We start from the raw sequence: 21720 nt of genomic DNA, 5'->3' as shown, positions 1-21720 counted from the left end.
TTTTCGTTTCGAGGGGGAAGAGTGGCAAAAAAAGAAGGAGAGCCGTTATCAAGGTTACCCTTCCTCCCGTACTACTACAAGTATCTAGATGGCGCTGTATCCAAGATGGCGCTCATTCCTATTTTTGTAGCGATTTTGCACTGTGGTGTTCCCTGTTGATCTAACGTTTTTGATCGCTTTTGTGAGGATTTATTATGCAATCTCCAGCTTCTTTTGCCTCTGGAAAGTTGAGTATTTATTCTTTACAGTGTATATATTTTAGCTCCTGCTTCACAGTGAAATTAGAGTCATTTATTGTGTTAAGGAGCTAGGCCTGTCACCGGAGGCGGCATGGGCGCTGTCGTTCGTTATGCATGTGTTATTTAGTTAGCAGAACGACTTTCCCGGTTGTAATAGCATTAATAATCTATGAAAGCTATTTAGGCATGATTATACTAGTAAAGATATATATTCTATGCATAATTTCCACTTCCTTTTGTCGATCGTATACGTTAGAGTTTTGGCGATTTAGGTAACTGAGATCTCGTCTCGCGCTAGGCTACCTAGCCTATGCGCTGTAGTATACTTTTGACATTATCCCTGTTCACCCTCGTGTATCGTTTTATTAAATTCAATGGGAGATAGTACAGCTCCTAGAATTACATAACTCGATACTTGTCTTCTGTGGAGATTTAAGGGTAATCCCTCCTTCCCTCTGAGTGCTGCCGTAGGCGACAACCCTATTGGTCTTACCATAGAGTAGTTCACTCCGACTTGACTAGGCTAGGGTTTTCTGTCTCCCACCTTTGCCGGCGAGATCCCGGCTTTGGTTTCGACAGAACCTCAGAGTATTCAGTCTTTCTGCCGGCGGCAGAGCAGCAGGGCGAGTAGTCACTCCCCTGCTGGCTTACAGCAACCGGCAGAGGAGGCTAAGCCTCCCTAGGCCGCAACTGGTAGTATGATGCCACCACCTTCTCCCCTGCGGTCTAGAAGACTAGTCCTGTGTCGGCAGACCCTAGGCTGAAGAATAGATATTCTTCTGCCGCCTAGGATGGCGCCGATACTGAAACATTGTTTCACTCTTGTGTGGAAGTGGCGGCAATCCTGCCATCTTCTTCTACACTTGATACAGGACCCTTTTCCCTTCCCCTCTCTGTCATTTAGCAATGACTTAGCCATCGCAATCCTGTGGCCGTTGTCCTGCAATGTCACTGCTTGCCAGGTAGGTTGTGGCGCCGGCCGGGCTCCTACACAAGCAGCTGCTTAGTCACTCAGTCTTTCCCTTATGGACACAGCCTCCGGGAAGGTTGTGCTGGCTATGACGGCTGGCGGTAGGAGACCCTTCTGCTGCTGAAGGTTCTTCCGTCCTCCCTTGGACTGCCATCCACATTCCTGAAACTGGCAATGCTGGCAACAGATCTTGCGGCTGGATGGAAGCCTGAATGATGCATTCTCCCCTTCCATTTGAACCCTCATTCTGGAGGAAGGCAGTAAGGTTATATACCTATACCCTTATTTATAGTAAACATACATTTTAATAAGGCAGCCTTCACTCCATGGTTTTTCTCTCTCTGTTAGCTAGTGCCGGCAGCATATCGGCTGGGCAGGTGCCGTCAGGTACTTACTCGGTCGGTGGCATGCCAATTGTACCAGTACCGCCAGGTAATACCCAACCGGCGACATGCCGGCCGGACTATGCCGCCAGGTGCTAGCCCTGCCGGCAACATGCCGGCTGAACTACAGTACTGTATATGATTATACAGTAGCCAGTATATTTGCAGCATAGTATATACTGCAGGTAGAAAACTTTTGTATATATTATACAGTAGTTATTTTCCAACATATCTTGTGTATCCTTGCACAGTCTTTTGCTGAGACCAATCCTATATTGAAAGAATAGAATTCCTTCAATACTCTGATTAGAAATCAGTTAATAGCTTACCCTACAATATTAAATAGTTTAGAGGGGTCAGTGGTTGTATAGTTTTCTATCCCTTGAGGTTAGAACCCTTCTCTTCTGAGTTTCCCTGATCAGGAAACTCTATAGTCTTAATATTGGGGGGGGGGGGGTTCCACAGCAATTGGCTGGGAGGGATACACAAGTATGTGTCTTTCCTAATTTCTAGTCCAGCAGGCGACATGCCGGCCGGACTGTGCCGCCAGGTGCTGGCCATGCCGGCAACTACAGTATATGATTATACAGTAGCCAGTATATTTGCAGTATAGTACATACTGCAGACAGAAAAGCATAGTATTTATTATACAGTAGTTATTTTCCAACATACCTTGTGTATCCTTGTACAGTCTTTTGCTGAGACCAATCCTATATTGAAAGAATAGAATTCCTTCAATATTCTGATTAGAAATCAGTTAATACTTACCCCAAAATATTAAATAATTAAGAAGGGTCAGTGGCAGTGTACACTTTTTCTATCCCTAGAGGTTAGAACCCTTCTCTTTTGAGTTGCCCTGATAAAAGAAACTCTATATCCTTGATATTGGGGGAGGTCACAGCAATTGGCCGGAAGGGATACACAAGTATGTGTCTTTCCCAATTTCTTTCTAGCTTACTATCCTAAGCTATAATGGTTAAAATATTAATATTTGCATATCTGTTTATCATGTGAGATAAACAATCGCATACTCATTTAATTTTCCTTTCTTTACAGGAAGAACCCCAGATGAAATGCGATGCAATCTTCTGCAACCATAGGAGTAGGAACTTCTACGGTCACAAAGCCTGCAGGTCTCATGCCCCCTTCACCATCATTACCGAATCCCTGCAATATTGGGACCCCCAAGTCTGCAATATCTGCCGGACCTTGGTGACCGAAGGTTTCGACAACCCCAAGTCAACGGAGTCGAGGGATGCGGCACGTGAAAAGCTGCGCAAGTGGGTAAGAGGGTTCCAGAAGAACTCTCCGGGACCATACTTACCTAACAAAAGGATGCGTAGCTTGCTGTTCCCGAAAGCTGGTAGTGAAATTGTTGTGCCCTTAGCACGACCCGGCCCTCCCTGCGTCCAGATTGCCATCGAGACGGATGTCAGTGAGGCGCTGCAAAGTATGGACATCCACCAGGAGGAAAGGATGTCGGAAGTGTCTATCGACACTGAAAAGGATCTATTAAAGGATGATCCCGAGGAGGAGTCTACTCTACCTCCGGAAGATGATGATGATGTCGAGTCGGAGTTCCTTCTGTCTGTGCCGGCACCGGAGCCATTACCCTCGACATCTTCAGCTTCTACCCCTCCATTGGACAACATGAGCCAGGCAGTGGCCCATCTTACGGCTTTAATGGAGAACATTCGCAAACAAAGCGAAGCAAGGGAACGAGATTCGAGAGAGAGCTCCGTGAGGTTCCGCTTATCGCCTCCCGAGGGTCATACAAGCGACCCACAGTCCAAGACCTCCCAACCTGCTCCAAAACCAATCCCTGGAGGTATGCGGAATTTATGCCGATTACAAAAGGCAAACTCTACATCTCGGAGAAGATGGGAGCCATCCCCTTAGACGACATCCAGTTTTGGCTAAGCTTTAACGCTTACCCTGATTGCTTCATTCGACTGAAGCATGAACCAATGCCAAAATAGGAGACAGAACCGAAGGAGTTCATGGTTTTCGACCACGATAAGGCACAGGGTCTCTTGTCAAGTAGCCTGAGAAAGGCGGGCTATTTGGTTTCGAAAGTGTCCGCCTTGAGCAAGAAACACCCTACCTTTCTTGCTCCTGCTTCAATAGCCTTCCCCTTTACATTGAAGGCATTTAAATCTGTTGCCAAGGCAGTGGAGGCAGGCAAACCATGCCCTGCACTAGAGGAGTGCCGGCCTCTGTTGTTAGCCTTGCCCATGCAAGAGAAGGAATGGAAGGAAGTCCACCTAACCTTCTCAGTAGGGAAACTGGATGCAGACATCGCTGGACAACAGTTTAGCAAAAATCTCCCTAAACTTTCTGACTTTCTCTTGCGCATGGAACAAGAGACGAAGGAGAGACTTGCGGCATCTTTATCCCTACAAAACTGTATAGAGATGTGTGCAGGCCAACGAAGTACCCCAGACATGCTCATGATCCTGGCCAAAATACATATGGCCACCATAGTAAAGGACCTGTATGTTTTCATGAAGGCAAGGAGAGCCAGTAGAGAGTTCGTGTTCGCTGCTGCAACAGTGAAACATGAACCCAGGAAGCTGATATCTTCTAACATCTGACCTCTTCCCGAACGAAGTAGTCAAAGAGGTAGTCGAGAAAGCCATCATGGAGAATAGGAACCTATTCCAGAAGTGGGGCATCTCTTCAAAGAGGAAGTCTTCCCCGGATGCGGGTCCCCAACCTAAAAGGAAGACGAATAAGTCTAGACTTCCCCCTCGGCCTGCTCAACAACATCTCACAGTTACTATGACCGCGGTGCCCCAAGTGGTGGCCTAAACACAGACCACCTTCCAAGTGGTGCCTCAACAGCTGGTTGCCCAGTCACCAGCATTCAACCCCAGGTTTGAGAGGCAGACCACAACCTTTCGGTTGAAAGGTAAAGGAACCAGACGGACGGGCCTCCTCTAGACATCCCTCAAGAGGTAGGGGAGGACGCGGTCGGGGAGGTAAACCCTCCAGTCAATCGAAGCAAGGAGATGCTTCTGGTAGGAGGGAGACTCCAACAATTTCAGGATCGTTGGCCCTTCGATCCTTGGGCCCACGGCCTGATCAAGATTGAACTAGGATGGAAACGGAACAAGTCTCCACCATCAATTCCTCAATTCTTCCAACACTCTACCCCCGCATTAGAAGAATATACCCTAGAGCTCTTGAGCATACAGGTGATAAGGAAAGCAAAATCCATCAAATTCCAGGGAAGCTGTTTTGTGTTCCCAAGAAGGACTCAAAAAAACTCAGAGTCATTCTGGACTTGTCGCCATTCAACAAGTTCATAAAAAACAGCAAGAGCAGGATGTTAATCCTTCAACACATAAGGACCCTGTTACAAAAAGGGGCGTTCACAGTCTCGATAGACCTGACAGATGCCTATTGGCACCTTCTAGTCAGTCGCCCCCTCTCCTCCTACCTAGGATTCAAGTTACAGAAGATAAAGTATGTTCTCAGAAACATACCCTTTGGACTAAACATAGCCCCAAGTATCTTCATGAAACTTGCAGACGCAGTCGTGCAACAACTATGCCTAGAAGGTCTTCAGGTAGCAGCGTACCTGGACGACTGGCTGGTGCGGGCAGCATCCGAAGCAGCTTTGTCTGCAAGCATCCAAAGAAGTGATCCAGTTCCCGGAACATCCGGGATGCAAGATCAACTTCAAGAAGTCTCGGTTCTCTCCAGCTCAAAGGTTTCAATGGCTGGAAATCCATTGGAACCTGAGGTCACACCGTCTCTCCATTCCCTCAGGGAAGTGGAGGGAGATCGCAGGGTCTGTCAAGAGACTACTGAAATGCCAACAGGAAAGAGTACTGGGCTCTCTCCAGTTTGCAGCAGTAACAGACCCAGTGCTAAGAGCACAGCTGAAAGATGCGTCAGGAGTCTGGAGAAGATACGCATCAAACGCTCGAAGAGATCTAAAATGACTGATACCGGCCTTACTACGATCACTTCTCAACCCGTGGTTGAAGGCCAAGAGCCTAATGAGGACCATGCCCTTGCAACTACCTCTGCCGTCATTGACCATCCACATGGATGCCTCAACGGAAGAATGGGGAGTTTACTCCCATCAAAGGAAAGTCCAAGGGACTTCGTCATCTCTGTTCAAGGCCTTTCTCATCAACATTTTGGAAGCCATGGCAGTACTCTTGGCGTGGGGATAACTCTCCCCTCGCAGATCAGACCACATCAGGCTGATCTTGGATAGCGAAGTGATAGTGTGATGTCTGAACCGACAATGCTCGAGATCGTCCCATATCAACCTTGTGATATTAGCCATCCCTTGTCTAGAGAGATGGCACCTATCAGCAGTTCACTTACAAAGGTTCCGCAATGTGACAGCGGATGCTCTATCCAGGCTCAAGCCGATAGAGTCAGAATGGTCTCCAGATGCAGACTCATTCTCCTCCATCTTGGAACAAGTCCCGGAACTGCAGATCGACCTCTTCGCTACGAGCGACATCAAGAAACTATCTCGATATGTAGCCCCATACGAGGACCCTCTAGAGGAGACAACAGACGCCATGTCCCTAGGTTGGAATGAATGGACACAGATTTTCCTGTTCCTTCCATCCAATCTCCTGCTGAAGGTCCTCAACAAGCTGAGATCCTTCCAGGGAACGGCAGCTCTAGTGGCCCCCAAGTGGCCCAAGAGCAACTGGTTCCCTCTAGTGATAGAACTGAGACTGAGGCCGGCCCTTTTACCGAACCCAGCACTATCTCAATTGGTTCAGAAGTCGACTGTCTTCGCTTCATCACAGAGAGCCCAAAACCATCTCATGATTTTCTCGCCTTAGCGGTTAAGAAAAGATTTGGGATCTCAAAAGGCAGTATACACTTCTTAGAAGAATACAAGTCTAAGTCAACTAGAAGACAATATGAATCCTCTTGGAAAAAGTGGGTTGCTTTTGTTAAAGCAAAAGGACCGAATGAAATTTCAATAGACTTCTGTCTGTCCTTCTTTATCCACCTTCATGAACAAGGTCTGGCAGCCAACACAATAACTACGTGCAAGTCAGCCCTGACTAAACCTCTTCTATACGCCTTTCCAGTGGACCTGACGAACGAAATCTTCAACAAGATCCCGAAGGCATGTGCTAGACTTAGGCCTGCAGCTCCTCCGAAGCCCATTTCATGGTCCTTGGACAAGGTCCAACATTATGCTTCATCTGTGAACAATGAACATTGTTCTTTCAAGGCTCTAACCCAGAGGGTTATTTTCCTGTTCTCTATAGCCTCAGGGGCTAGAGTTAGTGAAATAATAGCCCTATCAAGAAATGAGGGCCACATTCAGTTCACAGAAGTGGGAGAACTGAATCTCTTTCCTGATCCAACCTTTCTCACCAAGAACGAGCTACCCATTAAGAGATGGGGTCCCTGGAGAATATGCCCTCTGAAGGAAGATGTCTCTCTATGTCCAGTAGAGTGTCTAAAGGTCTATCTTTGTAGAACTTCAGACTTCAGGGGAGGATGGCTCTTCAAAGGAGAAACTTCAAGATCAAACTTATCCCTAAAACAACTGAGGGCGAAGCTCACCTACTTCATTCGCAGAGCAGATCCTGACATTACATCAGCAGGTCATGATCCAAGAAAAATTGCTTCATCACTGAACTTTTTTCAGCATATGGACTTTGAGCGTCTTCGCTCATATACTGGATGGAAGTCATCCAGAGTGTTCTACAAACACTGTCGTCTAGTGCTGCGATGAACAGTTCCTTGATTGGGACTATCAATTAGGGTGAAAAGGTGTTGACACTTCTAGTGTAATACCTTTTAAGTGAGTGTCACCATAGTGACACTAAGACTGTTCAAAATCTCAGGTGTCGAATTATACAGATAACACTTGTGCCGTGTGTACAAAGTACACAGTGTTGATAGTATACAACATTTACAGAAAATTATATTAGAAAATTTTATAAAAAAATTTCAAATTTAGAGTGGCACTCATCATTTCTTCCTTTTCAGGGAGAAAAATATTTTCTGTATACGTTGTACGTATAATTCCCGTAACACATTACACTCGTTATTTCATTTGGTCATTTATTCGAAATAAATGTCCATTAGAGTGTAATTGCGTCTTATTTCGCCCTGCAATTAGCACAATAAATATGCTAGAGTTCTCTTACTTACTTAACTAAGTAAACCTCATATGATTGTATGCTTACAAACAATGGATATAGTTGACACTTAGTCGTTCCGACAACATATACAAACCGTGAGCCTTTTGTATATCTAGTCGATACTTATGTTTGTTCATACAATATATGTAAACCTTGAGACCCCTTTTCTACTGTCTAGTATGACTCTTCCCTGCAGGGGGCAGGAAGCACTAACATTGTCCATGATTAGTGGTAATGACGGATAACGGTAACGTCATTTGTCTCAGTGGTCCAGATGACCATAAAAAAACTGTCCCAAGGTTAAGGCACCTATGAAAATCCTCATATACAGTACTTTCTAGTAATTCTCTGGACGACATGGCTTGAGCCCTAAAAATGGATTTTGGGTGAGATAGCCATGTCGTCCTAATGGACCCGCCCTGCTTTTCTATAGAAAAGGCCTTGGCAGGATCCCTCCCGAAATTACTATATCTGTAGCACCATGCTCAAGGAATGAGCGCCATCATGGATACCGCGCCATCTAGATACTTACAGTAGTACGGGAGGAAGGGTAACCTTGATAACGGTGCCCCTTCTATTTTTGCCACTCTTCCCCCTCGAAACGAAAACGCTATTCGGGGTGTAAATCGCTATGTGTCGTATCAAGATATACGTCCCTGATATTATGCGATATCCTTAAGAGAAATTTTAAGGATATTCGCGCCAGGAGTTAGAATTCTGGAGACCTAAAGGTTAATTCTCTGGGAATATCACTGAAGCCAAATATCCCTTAGAAAGCTACCTATAGGAGCCTTCCATCAGGACGACATGGCTATCTCACCCCAAAAATAGATTTCTGTTATATACAGTATATATATATATATATATATATATATATATATTTATATATTTATATATATATATATATTTATATATATATATATATATATATATATATATATATATATTTATTTATATATATATATATATATATATATATATATATATATATATATATATGTATATATATATATATATATATATATATATATATATATATATATATATATATGTATATACATATATACTGTGTATATATATATATATATATATATATATATATATATATATATATATATATATATACATACATACAGTATATATATATATTTATATATATAACCATACATACATATATATATATATATATATATATATATATATATATATATATATATATATATATATATATATATATACATACATATATATATATATATATGTCTTTAAAATTATCAAAACATCTGTCTATACTTTCCAAATCAGTTGAATGATGTAATCAATCAAAAAATCTGTTTTTCTCTTGCTAAAAGACACAATTATACAATATGAAGGTATAGAGTCTTTAGTAATAATTGTTTACTTATATTTCATTTATAATTGATTTTTTAAGGGGCCTGGCCGGTATGCCAATAAATAGGGGTAAGAAAAAAAAACACAAAATCCTGAAAAAATCCACTGAGCTTTGTGCGGCAATGGAGAATGCGTATAAAAAATATTTTGTCAAAATTCCTCTTTCTTTCATAGTGCCAGGTTAATTGGAAAAAGTAGCTCAATAAACTAAAAACATTGATCCTTACAAAAAATAAATGCAGTATTTCTTCTGTTATAGTAAATTTTGATAATTATTACATTATAAAACTAATTTTGAGCAATGGCATTGGTGTACAGTAGATTCCATGAGTCACAAGACAGGAAGTTTTATGATTATACCCTTCAGTGCTAGCACAAACCTCAGAGAGAGTACACGTTTGAGTTTGACCTCTGACATTCACGCGCTTTTACGTCTGTTTTACTTGGTTTCACCAAGAATTTCATCATGCCAAAGAGGAAAAAACAATTTCAACATCTTGCTAACATAAGGAAGAAGAAAATTTTCTCTAATATGAGATCAGAAGTGGGTAATATCGGGGATATTAGCGTAGTTAGTGAAAGCGAGATGATGCAGGAGCAATTGTCTTGCCTAAAGAAGCAAGATATTGAGCACAGGGATCTTCATTTATGATTAAATTATGATAAATAATATTGTTTTGGTTAATTAATATCTGAAAAGGAACATAAAATTCATAATAATCAAGATTTATTAATATTGTCTTTGTAAAAACACAAAGGAAAACTTTGAACGTCCGTATCTCAAAACTTTACTTACTGACCTTCAAATTCTATCTTCTCCTTTAGTTTAAAAGATATACCAAAGAGTTAAAGACAATTTCAACATCTCACAACATAAAGAATGAAAAAAAATTTGCTCTAATAGCAGTTCAGAAGTGGGTAATATCAGCGATATTAGCGGAGTTAGTGAAGGAGAGAGATGATGGAGGAGCGACCGTCTCGCCTAAAGAAGCAAGATATTGAGCACAGGGATCTTCATTTATGATTAAATTATGATAAATAACATTGTTTTGGTTTATCAATGTCCAAAAAGGAACATAAAATTCATAAGAGTCAAGATTTATTAATACTGTCTTTGCAAAAATACAAAGAAAAACTTTGAACACCCGTATCTCAAAACTATATTCATTGACCTTCAAATTCTATCTTCTCCCTTAGTTTTAAAGATATAGCATTGAAATTTGGTATACAACTTAGAATGACCTTAAAAAACAATAAAATAGATCCCTTTTTCCAATTTATATGTATATATATACACTTATATATATATATATATATATATATATATATATATATATATATATATATATATATATATATATATATATATATATATATATATATATATATATATATATATATATATAAACTTCCCTAGATTAGAACTTTACAAACTTAAAACCTTTCAAATATAAGAGCATGTGTGCAATAAATAGAAAATGTTTTGAATAAATGAGAAACAGAATACACATTAACAAATTTCTTTTAAAATGTTTGTATTATGTACAAATAGCTGTAGAAATTCTTGATATATATGCAGGTTAGCTCACTAGTTTTAGCGAGATCAGATAATAGAACAAAATGGAGACAGGTGTTTGGGTGTAAAGTGCTGGATGGCTGTGTTGATTATGTTAGATTTGAGAAGTTTTAACCTAAGAATTCACAATAGGAATGCAAACTACTTTCATATATGGAATTTGCTGTGTGTATGTGCATGAAATAGTTGTAGGAAATAAAAATGTTATACCTTTCTGTACATGGTACAGGAGAGCGATGAGAGAGCTCTTTCTAAAGAAGCTAATGTTGAACACGATGCTACTGATTTGCTTGGTTTTGTTAGCAATAGGAAATCACTTAAAAGAAAAGCGACAAGCTCTCGTTTACTTTTAGCCTGAAAAGAAATAAGAAAATAATTACAGTATGACAAAAAGCAATTACAGGTAAAATTGCAAGATTAAAATTTGTACATCAGCATGTTCATTGCAATGGAATATGACACTAGACTGCTCACTTACATGAGAATGGATTAATTTATTGATAAAATACAAATTTACATCTTAGGAATATCCTTTTCTCCTAAATCTAATGTTAGGAAATATCTAATACTGTGTTGTCTATTCAAGATCAGGCAACTGCATTTAGATTTTACCTGCAATTTTACAGCAAGGAAGTCTTTTAATATTTTCATATATGGAATAAATCAGTCATCATATTTCAGATATATGGAATAAATCAGTCATCATATTCCAGACAGTTTATTCTTTGTAATAATTCATATGAGCCTTTTATCAGTTTTACTTTCCAGATTTGAAATAGAGAATTTAAAAATATATATATTTTTAGTTGTCTTTCATACTTCCAATCTTAATTTACTTAAATTTGATCTTTCAAATTAATAGCTAAAGATTAAAAGCTTCATAAAATCAGGAACAATTCAGTTTTATAGCATTGTCTCTTATTCATTTCCATTCGTGATATATGTTTTTTTTAGTAATAGCTAGTCAAGGATATCAACTTCTGTACAGCATAGTAGATGCAGTTTTAAAGAAACTAAGGAAAACTTACATTTTGTTTCCACATTAACCTCTCATTCACATTTCTTTAATTGGAATAAATAATTAAAATTAACCTTTGTACAAACATTTTGAATTATAAGAGAAAATAAGTACATAATAATGTACCAAGAATATATCTAAAATAAAACGTAAAAAAATCTTCACTGGTAAAAATTTTGCCCTTTTTTATATTATGCCATGAAAAAAAAAATCATTCTGAAATATGAACAATAAAACCAGGACTGCCAATCACATGCATTCTTCATGAACATGAGAAAATTTGCCTTCCTGACTCCGAAAGGTTGGCATGCCTGAGAAGCCATGAAACAATGCTGGAACTTTTTAGTGGACATACGGTGACATTCAGTATTTAGTCTACTCGCTTAGCCGACATTCGGATGATGGAGCATCATAGGCAACATCAAAAAAATTCTAGAGTTGAAAGACAGGAAACTTCAGTAGCTATACGGCGAGTCATGATAGAAATGCACAGAAATAATATCCCCCTCATCAAAATTAGCCGTGGATGAAATATAAGTTGGAAAACAAACGTTTCAATGGAAATTTGAACCTCAAGAATTGGCCTAGAAAAGGACGAGCCCGATGCACTACTCAAGAGCAGGATAACAAGATCATTACTTGAGTGAATTATTGTTTTTATTCATTTATCATTTGTGATTATATTAAATAACAATATATTTTAACCAATAATCATCATGATGCAAGTGAAGTAGGCTCATACCAAAAATAAAATTTTTAGACTAATAAGTATACCTGTACACCTAGTGCTGAGAGTTTATTCTTAATGAGTGCTTGACAATTGAAACCATACATAATTAATAATGCATTTTTATCATCCTAGTTTTTTCATTTTAACTTAAAAAAAAACAAAAAAAAAACATATCCAAGTCTAACAATATATCAGAAAATTGATTCCTATTGCTATATATGGGCTGTTAAGTGTTAATTAGACATGCCTGAAAACATTAGGGAGAAAAGTTCCTAATTTGTTTTATGGGGTTAGAATTACAAACCATCCACTCTGCAAGAATACCATGTCCTTTTTTATTAAGAGTTTAATGACAGAAGCTCATAGAGAATTGGATCCAAGTCAAATGAATGACCTAAACGTTAAAGTTCATGATATCAGAACTACGCAGCTACCTATCTAAATTATTTTTTTTAAATCTTTCTTTGGATGGCAGTATCCCAATGGCATACTGTAGTTGAACAAAAGTTTTTGTTTAATTGTTTTTGAAATTTATCGGGTCCTTTGACTGGCGAGAGAGTACTACATTGGATCCCTCTCGGATTATAGCTCATTTTTGCTTTGCCTACATATACACAGAATAATCTGACCTATTCTTTACACTTTCTCCTCTTTCCTCATAACTGAAAAATTCTTCTTCACTCAAGGGGCTAACTACTATATAGTGTATACTGTAAATGTTCAGTAGCTATTTCCCACTTGGTAAGGGTTGAAGAGACTTTTTAGCTATGATGAACCATAAATTCCTCTGTCTTGGTTTAGAGTTCTCTTGCTTGAGGGTACACTCTGGCACACTATTCGGTTCCTTGTTTCCTTTCCTCACAGGGGTATTTTCTCTGTTGGAGCCATTGGGCTTAGAGCATTCTGCTTTTCCAATAGGGTTGTAGCTTAGCTAGTAATAATAATAATAATAATAATAACAATAATAATAATAATAATAATAATAATAATAATAATAATAACATTAACAGGACACCACTCAAATTGGAGCCACACCAGAGTATCCCCAAGGAGGGACCAAGAAAGCTGATGATCATGTTCCCCTATACCTGAATGGTGTGTGTACTTAATCCCTGGAGAGACCGTTACCTGCTGACAGTATATCAGAAATATCTGCCATACCAAGCTCGTGGTTTAACTGACCATGTTCTGTGGAAATGTCCTCCAGATGAACTCTATCATTCCCTCCTGGAGGAGGATGGGTGCCAAAGTTATAGTACCAGGTCCATGCTCTGCTTAACGAACACCAAAGGAGTTAGTCACTGAATGAGTTTTATCACTGATGGAAAGCAGCTCTCCAAGAGCAAGTACGCTCCCATTTCAAGGCAGGAGCAGGGTAGGTGCATGAAACATATTCTCTTTGCCTATGAAGTCAGGGTAGGGTCCCCAGCTGTGACTGTTTACCTGCATCCAATTCCAGGATAAAACCGTCATGTTGAGCTCATAACCATTTGACCGACCCGGAAAGTAACGGTTGAAGGATGAGACCCGATACTTCCTCAGGAAAAGGGAGAGCTGCTTCCTAATTGCCAGGGCATTTATCCTATGTCACATGAATGATGAGGGTAGGAACAATGCTCACTCTAAGGGTAAAGAGTAGGTTTGATTTCCTGGAAAGAATCAAGAGGTCATCACAAGCAGGCCAAGCTCTAACCAATCATTTACCTTGCTGTCACAGAGAAGTCATGGCATGGGTGACTGATAATGACTACCCTCCCTTGGAGGAGGAAGCTATGAGAGTATCCTCTAACACAACACTACACTCATGGTTTTGTCACAAGGAGAGCACTTGGAACACTAACGGGCACTGCACCAAACTGAGATCACCACCCGTGGAATACTGTGGGCACCAGTTTATCTGCTAACTATATAATTTTCATTATCAGGCACAAGAGTATGGGTAAAACTCAAGTCTGAATTTGATACTGAAGCAGAGAATAGTTACACTCTAAGACCAAAGTCTTGCTGACTGGAAGAGTGAGAACAACACTTCAAACAGAGATTGGGGTGACTCTTATAGTCATCTTCCACAAAGGTACATAACATGTTGGGCTTCGAAATGTTTGTATCCTCAAAGGAAGGAAATTCAATTCATCACGTTTAACTTTTAGCGGGCTTCCACTTACAAGCAAGAATGCTTGCAAAAATGTTATTTTCCTTAGTAAAATAAATTTTTGAATATACTTACCCGGTGATCATGTAGCTGCAACTCTGTTGCCCGACAGAAAAAACCTACGGTCGGGATACGCCAGCGATCGCTATACAGGTGGGGGTGTACAACAACAGCGCCATCTGTCGAGTAGGTACTCAGGTACTTCTTGTCAACAAGAACCAATTTTCTCCTCGGTCCACTGGGTCTCTATGGGGAGGAAGGGAGGGTCCTTAAATTCATGATCACCGGGTAAGTATATTCAAAAATTTATTTTACTAAGGAAAATAACATTTTTCAATATTAATCTTACCCGGTGATCATGTAGCTGATTCACACCCAGGGGGGTGGGTGGAGACCAGCATACATGTTAACATTAGAAGCTAAGTATCCCGTATTTCATTTTAGCAGTTATTCAAAATAACAAACATAAAATTAATAAGTACCTGGTAAGGAAGTCGACTTGAACCATTACTCTGCCTTTTTAAGTACGTCTTCCTTACTGAGCCTCGCGATCCTCTTAGGATGCTGAGCGACTCCTAGGTGCTGAAGTATGAAGGGCTGCAACCCATACTAAAAGACCTCATCACAACCTCTAATCTAGGCGCTTCTCAAGAAAGAATCTGACCACCCGCCAAATCAACCAGGATGCGAAAGGCTTCTTAGCCTTCCGTACAACCCAAAAACAACAATAAAAAGCATTTCAAGAGAAAGATTAAAAAAGGTTATGGGATTATGGGAATGTAGTGGTTGAACCCTCACCTACTACTGCACTCGCTGCTACGAATGGTCCCAGGGTGTAGCAGTTCTCGTAAAGAGACTGGACATCTTTAAGGTAAAATGATGCGAACACTGACTTGCTTCTCCAATAGGTTGCATCCATTACACTCTGCAGAGAACGGTTCTGTTTGAAGGCCACTGAAGTAGCGACAGCTCTAACTTCATGTGTCCTTACCTTCAGCAAAGCATGGTCTTCCTCATTCAGATGAGAATGGGCTTCTCTAATCAAAAGTCTGATGTAATAAGAAACTGCGTTCTTCGACATCGGTAAAGAAGGTTTCTTAATAGAACACCATAAAGCTTCTGATTGTCCTCGTAATGGCTTCGTACGTCTTAAATAGTACTTGAGAGCTCTTACTGGGCATAGTACTCTCTCTTGTTCGTTTCCAACCAAACTGGACAGACTTGGAATCTCGAACGATTTGGGCCAAGGACGAGAAGGGAGTTCGTTTTTAGCTAAAAAACCAAGCTGTAAGGAACATGTAGCCGTTTCAGATGTAAATCCTATGTTCCTGCTGAAGGCGTGTATCTCACTGACTCTTTTAGCTGTTGCCAAGCAAACGAGAAAAAGAGTCTTCAAAGTGAGATCTTTAAAAGAGGCTGATTGAAGCGGTTCGAACCTTGCTGACATCAGGAACCTTAAAACCACGTCTAAGTTCCAACCTGGTGTGGCTAACCGACGCTCCTTTGAGGTCTCAAAAGACTTCAGGAGGTCCTGTAGATCTTTGTTGTTGGAAAGATCTAAGCCTCTGTGGCGGAAGACTGCTGCCAACATGCTTCTGTAACCTTTGATCGTAGGAGCTGATAGGGATCTTACCCTCCTTAGGTGTAAAAGGAAGTCAGCTATCTGCGTTACAGAGGTACTGGTTGAGGATACTGAATTCGCCTTGCACCAGCTTCGGAAGACTTCCCATTTTGACTGGTAGACCTTGAGAGTGGATGTCCTCCTTGCTCTGGCAATCGCTCTGGCTGCCTCCTTCGAAAAGCCTCTAGCTCTTGAGAGTCTTTCGATAGTCTGAAGGCAGTCAGACGAAGAGCGTGGAGGCTTGGGTGTACCTTCTTTACGTGCGGCTGACGCAGAAGGTCCACTCTTAGAGGAAGAGTCCTGGGAACGTCTACTAGCCATTGCAGTACCTCGGTGAACCATTCTCTCGCGGGCCAGAGGGGAGCAACCAACGTCAACCTTGTCCCTTCGTGAGAGGTGAACTTCTGCAGTACCTTGTTGACAATCTTGAACGGGGGGAACGCATAAAGGTCTAGATGGGACCAATCCAGAAGAAAGGCATCTACGTGAACTGCTGCTGGGTCCGGAATCGGTGAGCAATAATTTGGGAGCCTCTTGGTCATCGAGGTAGCGAACAGATCTATGGTGGGCTGACCCCACAGGGCCCATAGTCTGTTGCAAACATTCTTGTGAAGGGTCCATTCTGTAGGGATGATCTGACCCTTCCGGCTGAGGCGGTCTGCCATGACATTCATATCGCCTTGAATGAACCTCGTTACAAGCGATATCTTTCGATCTCTTGACCAGGTGAGGAGGTCCCTTGCGATCTTGAACAACGTCATCGAATGAGTCCCTCCTTGCTTGGAGATGTACGCCAAGGCTGTAGTGTTGTCGGAGTTCACCTCCACTACCTTGCCTAGAAGGAGGGACTTGAAGCTTCTCAAGGCCAGATGAACTGCCAGTAGCTCCTTGCAGTTGATGTGTAGTGCTCTTTGATCCGGATTCCAGGTGCCCGAGCATTCCCGACCGTCCAGTGTCGCACCCCAGCCCGTGTCCGATGCGTCCGAGAAGAGAAGGTGGTCGGGGGTCTGAACAGCCAGTGGTAGACCTTCCTTGAGAAGAATGCTGTCCTTCCACCAAGTCAGTGCAGACTTCATCTCTTCGGATATAGGAACTGAGACCGCTTCTAGCGTCATGTCCTTTCTCCAGTGAGCAGCTAGGTGATACTGAAGGGGTCGGAGGTGGAGTCTCCCTAACGCGATGAACTGGTCCAGCGATGAAAGTGTCCCTATTAGACTCATCCACTGTCTGACTGAACATCGGTTCCTTCTCAGCATGCTCTGGATGCATTCTTGGGCTTGACTGATTCTGGGGGCCGACGGAAAAGCCCGAAAAGCTTGACTCTGAATCTCCATACCTAGATAGACTATAGTTTGGGATGGGACGAGTTGGGACTTTTCTATATTGACCAGGAGACCCAATTCCTTGGTCAGATCCATAGTCCATTTGAGATTCTCCAGACAGCGACGACTTGACGCAGCTCTTAAAAGCCAGTCGTCCAAATAGAGGGAGGCTCTGATGTCTGCCAAATGCAGGAATTTGGCAATATTCCTCATCAGTTTGGTAAACACTAGAGGTGCCGTGCTTAGGCCAAAGCACAGGGCTTGGAACTGGTAAACCACCTTCCCAAAGACGAACCTTAGGAAAGGTTGGGAGTCTGGGTGGATGGGGACGTGAAAGTACGCGTCCTTTAGGTCTAACGAGACCATCCAGTCTTCCTTCCTGACCGATGCTAGTACCGACTTCGTCGTCTCCATGGTGAACGTCTGCTTGGTGACAAAGACATTTAGAGCACTGACGTCCAGCACCGGTCTCCACCCTCCTGTCTTCTTCGCTACTAAGAAGAGACGGTTGTAAAAGCCCGGGGATTGATGGTCCCGGACTATGACTACCGCTCCCTTTTGTAGCAAGAGAGACACCTCTTGCTGTAAAGCTAGCCTCTTGTCCTCCTCTCTGTACCTGGGAGAGAGGTCGATGGGAGTAGTTGCTAGAGGGGGCTTGCGCAAGAATGGAATCCTGTACCCCTCTCTGAGCAACTTCACAGACTGTGCGTCTGCACCCCTGTTCTCCCAGGCCTGCCAGTAGTTCTTGAGCCTGGCTCCCACTGCTGTCTGGAGAAGAAGGCAGTCAGACTCTGCCTTTTGAGGACTTGGAACCCTTCTTCTTTTTGCCACGTTGACTATCGGCACGGGTACCTCCTCTGCTGGAGGTTCTGCCACGAAAGGGCGGAATGAACCTAGACGCTGGTGTGTCCATCCTAGGTCTAGGCACGGAAGGTAAAGCTGTGACTTTACGTGCGGATGATGCCACCAAGTCATGGGTGTCTTTCTGGATCAACGAGGCAGCAATCCCTTTGATCAGCTCTTCAGGAAAGAGACACTTGGATAGCGGAGCAAACATCAGCTCTGACTTCTGACATGGTGTGATCCCCGCCGACAAGAAGGAGCACAGGTGATCTCGCTTCTTAAGAACTCCAGACACGAAAGAAGCCGCAAGCTCGCCAGACCCATCCCGAATGGCTTTGTCCATGCATGACATGATGAGCATGGCAGAGTCCTTATCCGAAGGGGAGGTCTTTCTGCTTAACGCTCCCAAACACCAGTCCAGGAAGTTGAAGATCTCAAAAGCACGAAAAACTCCCTTCAAAAGATGGTCCATGTCCGAAAAGGTCCAGCAAATCTTGGAGCGTCTCATAGCCAGTCTGCGGGGAGAGTCTACCAGACTTGAGAAGTCGCCCTGGGCAGAGGCAGGAACTCCCAAGCCGAGATCTTCTCCCGTGGCATACCAGACGCTAGATTTGGAAGCAAGCTTGGTCGGTGGAAAGATGAAGGAAGTCTTCCCAAGTTGCTTCTTGGACTGCAACCACTCTCCTAGTACCCTTAAAGCTCTCTTGGATGAGCGCGCGAGTACAAGCTTCGTAAAGGCAGGAGCTGCTGACTGCATGCCTAAAGCGAACTCAGAGGGAGGTGAGCGCGGGGTTGCAGACACAAACTGGTCCGGATACAACTCCTTAAACAGGGCAAGGACTTTCCTAAAGTCTAAGGAGGGAGGCGTAGTCTTGGGTTCCTCTATGTCGGAGTGTTGATCGTCCAAATGCGCAGCTTCGTCGTCATCAGAGATTCCTTCATCCGAATGCTGAGGAGGAAGCGGCAAAGGAGGAGAAGAAAGCTGAACGGCTGAATCCGGCAGCACGGGTGCATGCGTAGCTGCACTGGATCCAACATCATGCCGCTGCTGGTCAGTCTGAGAGCTGGCAACAACAAAAGCGGAGTGATGGTGCGTGGTGGGGACTGCCGTGGGTTGCGGAGACTGCCGCATTGCGTCAAAACACGGCAGCTTGACAGCACCTTCCCACTGCTGATGCGGTAGCTCACGCATGTCAACGGAGGGTGCCGCACGTCGGCTAACGTCAACATGCGTCTGGCAGGGTCGACTGCGCATCGGTGGTGGAGCTCTCACAGCCGGAGTGTGGGAGCAGGCAGCCGCAGTGTCTGCTGAGCGCACAACCGTGGCAGGTTGTAGGTTAACGGGTGCAGTGTCAACCTTCTCAGCACGATACTCCTGCATGAAGGAAGCTAGCTGAGTCTGCATAGACTGCAGCATAGACCACTTAGGGTCTACAGCGGTTGGTGCGGCAACAGACGGAGTGATTGCCTGCTGCGGAACCACTCTACCTCTCTTGGGAGGTGTGCAGTCTTCGGAAGACTGCGGCGAGTCCGAACTGACCCAGTGGCTACACCTGGGCCGTTGGACTCGCTCGGAAGGGACCTTGCGCTTGAGAGGTCGTGAGACCTTGGTCCAGCGTTTCTGACGAGAAACTTCTTCCACAGACGAGGAATGAATGGGCTCACTCGTCTGTTTGTGGGTGGGACGATCTCTGCAAGATACGTCCGCAACCACTGAGGGTACATCTGTACGCTGATCAAGGCCTGTCGAACCCTTTGGTCCTTCGACATTGCTTCTCCCCTGGGCTTGGGAGCTTGCAAGAGGTCCCGGACTGGGAGGACGACTGGCACGAACAGATGCACCCTCATGCGTAACACTGACACTGACACTTTTCACAGCACTTGCACTCACTACACTTCCCACTGCACTTTTCTCCTTCAACTCTTTGACATCGGCCAAGAGTTGATTGCGGTCATTCGCTAATGACTCCACTCTGTCACCAAGAGCCTGAATGGCACGCATCATGTCCGCCATCGAGGGTTGCTGAGAGCTAGTAGAAGGGTCGGGAGTCACCACTACAGGGGAAGGAATAGGTTGTGGGGCATGGGGAGAGGAAAAATCAAAAGAGCGAGACGAACTCCTCCTGATCCTATCCTTCTCTAGCCTACGTGCATTCTTAAGGAATTCATTAAAATCGAATTCCGAAAGCCCAGCGCATTCCTCACATCGATCTTCCAATTGACAGGATTTACCCCTACAATTGGAACAAACGGTGTGAGGATCTATAGAGGCCTTCGGAAGACGCCTAGAACAGTCCCTAGCGCTACACTGCCTGTACTTGGGGACTTGAGTATGGTCAGACATCTTGAATTAGTCAAAGGGGGAAATCCAAAATCTATCCAAGTCGTCAACAAATAATCCAAATCTAATCAAAAAAGCTTGATAAGGTAATGATAATAACTCCTGTACAGCGAAAGCTAATATCTAGAGAGAATACATCACCAATAGCGTGAAAATCAACTCCAGAAACAACAGCGTATCAAGTAGGTCTTGCCGGTGGCACGACAGAGAGAAAATTGGTTCTTGTTGACAAGAAGTACCTGAGTACCTACTCGACAGATGGCGCTGTTGTTGTACACCCCCACCTGTATAGCGATCGCTGGCGTATCCCGACCGTAGGTTTTTTCTGTCGGGCAACAGAGTTGCAGCTACATGATCACCGGGTAAGATTAATATTGAAAAATATATCATCACAAATGAAAATACGTAACATTCAATTGTCGAGACACCAGCAAAATGGTACATCCATACTCATTGCAGCCAAGGACATTTAGTTATTCTGTGTTGTGAGAGTGGGCTGGGCACTCCCCTCTCACCAACTGTCATTACCAATTACTTTGCTAACAATTCAAAGGCTGTTCCAGAGCCACTGAAGATATCCCTGTTTTAAAGGACGAAAAGTTTGTATATGCATAGGAAAAACTTGCTTATATTGTAGTTGATCAAAAAAAAATTGTGAACTGAGAAAGTTAATAGTTCAATTATTCAGATATTTTCTTTATTCCACACAAGCTGTCCCAAGAATGCTGAATAATTAGAATTCTACTGTGCTTCTAGTACTTCATAAAAGCTATACTGACAAAGTTAATTATATACAGTATAAAAGCAGTAACTTGATATTTTTATGAATAGAACTTACCTGGCAGTTATATATATATAGCTGAGTCTCTGACTGCGGCAGAATTTAATCGAAAATCGCGGCAACCGCCTTGTGGTGGTTGTGTGGTTAGATGGTTAACAACCCTTACAGGGTGGTACTTGGAATCATTCCCATTTTCTGTTCCTCAGATT

General features: G+C 42.7%; 1 protein-coding gene across 1 annotated transcript in view; it reads right to left on the bottom strand.

Annotated features, from left to right (window-relative positions):
* LOC137615380 (intersectin-1-like) overlaps positions 1 to 21720 on the bottom strand; it is a 377240-nt gene that overhangs the window by 58813 nt on the left and 296707 nt on the right. Inside the window, exon 37 of the mRNA XM_068345199.1 lies at positions 10914 to 11057. Within this exon, the coding sequence (XP_068201300.1) occupies positions 10914 to 11057 (144 nt within the window). The remainder of the gene's footprint in view (positions 1 to 10913; positions 11058 to 21720) is intronic.

Source organism: Palaemon carinicauda, chromosome 21, assembly GCF_036898095.1.
Source record: "Palaemon carinicauda isolate YSFRI2023 chromosome 21, ASM3689809v2, whole genome shotgun sequence".
Lineage (NCBI taxonomy): Eukaryota > Metazoa > Arthropoda > Malacostraca > Decapoda > Palaemonidae > Palaemon > Palaemon carinicauda.
The sequence above is the reverse complement of the archived record's forward strand: the minus strand, read 5'-3'. Positions and strand labels throughout refer to the sequence as shown.